General features: G+C 32.2%; 1 protein-coding gene across 1 annotated transcript; it reads right to left on the minus strand.

Annotated features, from left to right (window-relative positions):
• Positions 1–207: 207 nt before the first annotated feature.
• On the minus strand, positions 208–675 carry LOC132283701 (small polypeptide DEVIL 3-like). The gene has a single exon (XM_059785699.1). The coding sequence runs from the start codon at positions 574–576 to the stop codon at positions 439–441; it is 138 nt and encodes a 45-aa protein (XP_059641682.1). The 5' UTR covers positions 577–675; the 3' UTR covers positions 208–438.
• Between the last annotated feature and the right edge of the window lie 2,615 nt (positions 676–3,290).

Consider the following 3,290-nt stretch of genomic DNA (forward strand, 5'->3'; position numbering starts at 1 on the left):
TAGAGGCTCTTTGGTTGCCAAAGTTATAACTATAATTCTATGCTTACTTTCGCAATGTAAATTTGGAGCCAAAATATCCAATGAATTGTTTTAAATGAAAGTGAAATGAAACAAATTGAAACACCAAAGAGCTAGCTCATAAGATGGTTCTTTAATCACATGCATGAGATAATTTGTAAGAGAAAAACAATACAGTGATGCAGATGCTAGCTTTTCTGATATACAAATGAATATCAGAAAATAAATTGTAGTTGATACAATTTCATTGACAAAATAAGCTCATGGGGCACTATAATAAATTAATATCCCTAATACGTACTTCTCTAGCTTTGGCATTTACAATTGGAGAGAGAGAGAGAGAGAGAGCTGGCTATGCTAATAATTTAGGATGAATAATGTAAGAAAGATATATGGATCAATGAATAATGTGGATGCATTTTAGTCATGCGAGCGGAGAAGCAGGACTACGCATCTTCTCAAAATGTAGAGTCTTCCTCTCTGCTCCCTCAGAAACCTCCCTAGTCTCTTGCCAGCTGGTAACCTTTTCTTTGTGCGTTCCATGCTTTCACTCATCATATCAATATATCTATCTATATATATCACCCTCTTTTCTTTGCTAGAGAAAGAGTGTGTGTGTGTGTGTGTGTGTGAGAGAGAGAGAGAGAGAGAGAATGCTGTTGCACTGGTACAGTTTGAAGTGGGAGCAATGGTCCTTTTTATAGAGGAGGAGATGCGTGGTCTGGTCACTAATAAGTTACAAGGACAAAACAAAACCATAGGGCCTCCAACCCACTTGGAATCTATGCCCCCAATTTTTTCTTCTTCTCTCTCTCTCTCTATATATATATGTATATGCATGTTTGTGCCGCGTCACCACCTCCACCTGCACTAATATTTATGTGCGCGTCATTCACCAATATTAGTTGGTCGGCCAAAAATGACAAGTTTGCCAGTTTCCGCGAAATTATGTTTCTATATGATAGATGATAATTAAAATTTTACCATGAAGAATTATAATCTTGACAATATATATATATATACATACATACATATTAGCTATATATATATATTAGCTGAGACCTACTTTTCCTTATCACGTTGTTTGACTTCATGGCACGTGCATATAAAATAACTTAAAATTTGGATAGGTCCTCCTCTATATATATTAGCATATACTCTGTATGGAACCTCATATATATATATATATATATATATATTCTTTTCAGAAGACAAATTACATATGCAACTTTGTATAGTTGGAAAAAGTAGGAAATATCAGGCAAGTGCGTATGGTTAAGGCACTTTTCCTTCTCTTCGATCAAGAGAACAGATTACCAGTGCCGGACACGGGGGCTTGACCCCCACCACAAAAAATAAAAAATAAAAAAAAATTATTATTGTATGTTCAACCCAATTTTGTTTTTAAAAAAATTTTAATAGTAGTATTAGTCCTCCTCTTTTAGCCCATTCAAAAAAAATTTACTTATGAAATTGTGTAATTAAATTTATGTTCAATACTAATCCTCCAATTGACAATTCAAGATTCGCCCTGCCTGATGAAATCCAAGTTACATATTTTAAATGTTGCAACTCTCCCAACCTCTCTCTTTATTGTTTTCTCTTATGGCAATTTCTGCTTATTGTCAAACTTTCACAACTTCATGTGATATTACTTGAAGTGCATATATATGTATATGTATATATATATATACATACAATATATGTACTTAATAATGTACATCCCAAAAAGAAAGTCATGGAATATATATGAACAAGGTAGGTAGCAGCTGGCTTAGAGACATAAATATAGTATTTAAAATACGAAAGTATCAAAATAAAAAAAAAACATGATAGGATCCGAATGACAACTTAATTCCAGGCAAACTTGATTTAATTACCAAAATTTTCAACCAAAATCGCATAATAATCGTTATCCTATATGTTTTGTAATTTACTTCTCCCATAATTCAGGGCTGCAGCTTCCGTTCAGGTCACATATATACAGAGACAGAGAGAGAGAGACAATCAATCCATCAATTTTCTTTAATTTGATCACGCTCATATCTTTCTATTTAGTTTATTTACCTTCTTTAAGAACTATTCAAATGCTCTGTCTCAAACAATATTTGAAGGTAATCACTACATATTCAAGTGAAAAACTAATACTAATATTTTAATTTTTTTGAGTAATTTTTTTATCTAGAGTTTGTCAATTTCTCACAAACTTCTTATCTCTCCTGAGGTTGTGATTTATTTAACAAATTATTCTTACCGTTATCAAATATCTTACGAATGAAAACATAATCAACTAATGTTAATAGCAGATCAAAAATTAAGTAGAAAATCAATTTTATCATTTTATTGCTTGAAATGACAACAAAACGACTAAATGATATACTACCGTTAATCAAATTACACATTTGACAAATAAAGAGGAATAAGTAAAATTTATCATATTTTGTTTAACATTTCGCTAAGAGGTTGAAATTCCGGACTAATGGCCCAGTACATCGGGTACAAGTAATTTTTTTAATATAAAAATCTTACATTATGGTCGGTTGGTCCGTTTATGTTAGCATGATATTTTGGCCATGGTTTTATCAATCAACTTTTGTGGGGTCCACCTTCCATTGCATTGCCTTCACATACAATATGAGAGAGATTGGGCGGAGATTAAATTAATCATAAACGACATAAATGTCAAAAACTGGACCAGTTTTGGTCCAGTGTTTCCGGGTGGGTTCATTCTGTACATGATACAAAAAGACAGAGTTTGGCACTGTACAAGGAGGACATGGCAGCACGTGTTAATCTCGTGACAGACATGGTCACTGCCTGCAAAATAGTAAACAACCCAGATTTTTCTTGGTGTTGTTCATTCGGAGGTCATGATTTCTACTTTGATCCATGCTTTTATTTATTATATATATATATATATATATATATATATATATCCCTCTATTACAAAACATTAGATCTTCTTAGTTTTAAGCAAAATTAATAACCAAATCTTCTTCTTGATTCATTCTAAATATTCCACAATAATTTGACAGCTTAGAGCCGTAATGTTCATTGAATGAACTTACATATGTTCACTGAATTTAAATAGATCTTTTGTTAGATCACAAATAAAGACTAATCTTTTCAAATCTAAATTTTTTTATATAGTCTAGAATTACATGATCCCAATCTGGGAATGGATCTCTCCAAGAAATTTTTTTTATTTAATCAGACAGCTGTTACTGAAAACATTATTACTTAGGTTTCCCTCTTTCGATTTCCCCCCTTAT

Source organism: Cornus florida, unplaced genomic scaffold (assembly GCF_030987335.1).
Source record: "Cornus florida cultivar Cherokee Brave unplaced genomic scaffold, ASM3098733v1 CherokeeBrave_3.0.0_Hap2_Chr11, whole genome shotgun sequence".
NCBI lineage: Eukaryota > Viridiplantae > Streptophyta > Magnoliopsida > Cornales > Cornaceae > Cornus > Cornus florida.

Excerpts from the sequence above, each read along its gene's own strand:
- LOC132283701 (XM_059785699.1), bottom strand. The coding sequence starts at position 576 with ATGATGAGTGAAAGCATGGAACGCACAAAGAAAAGGTTACCAGCTGGC.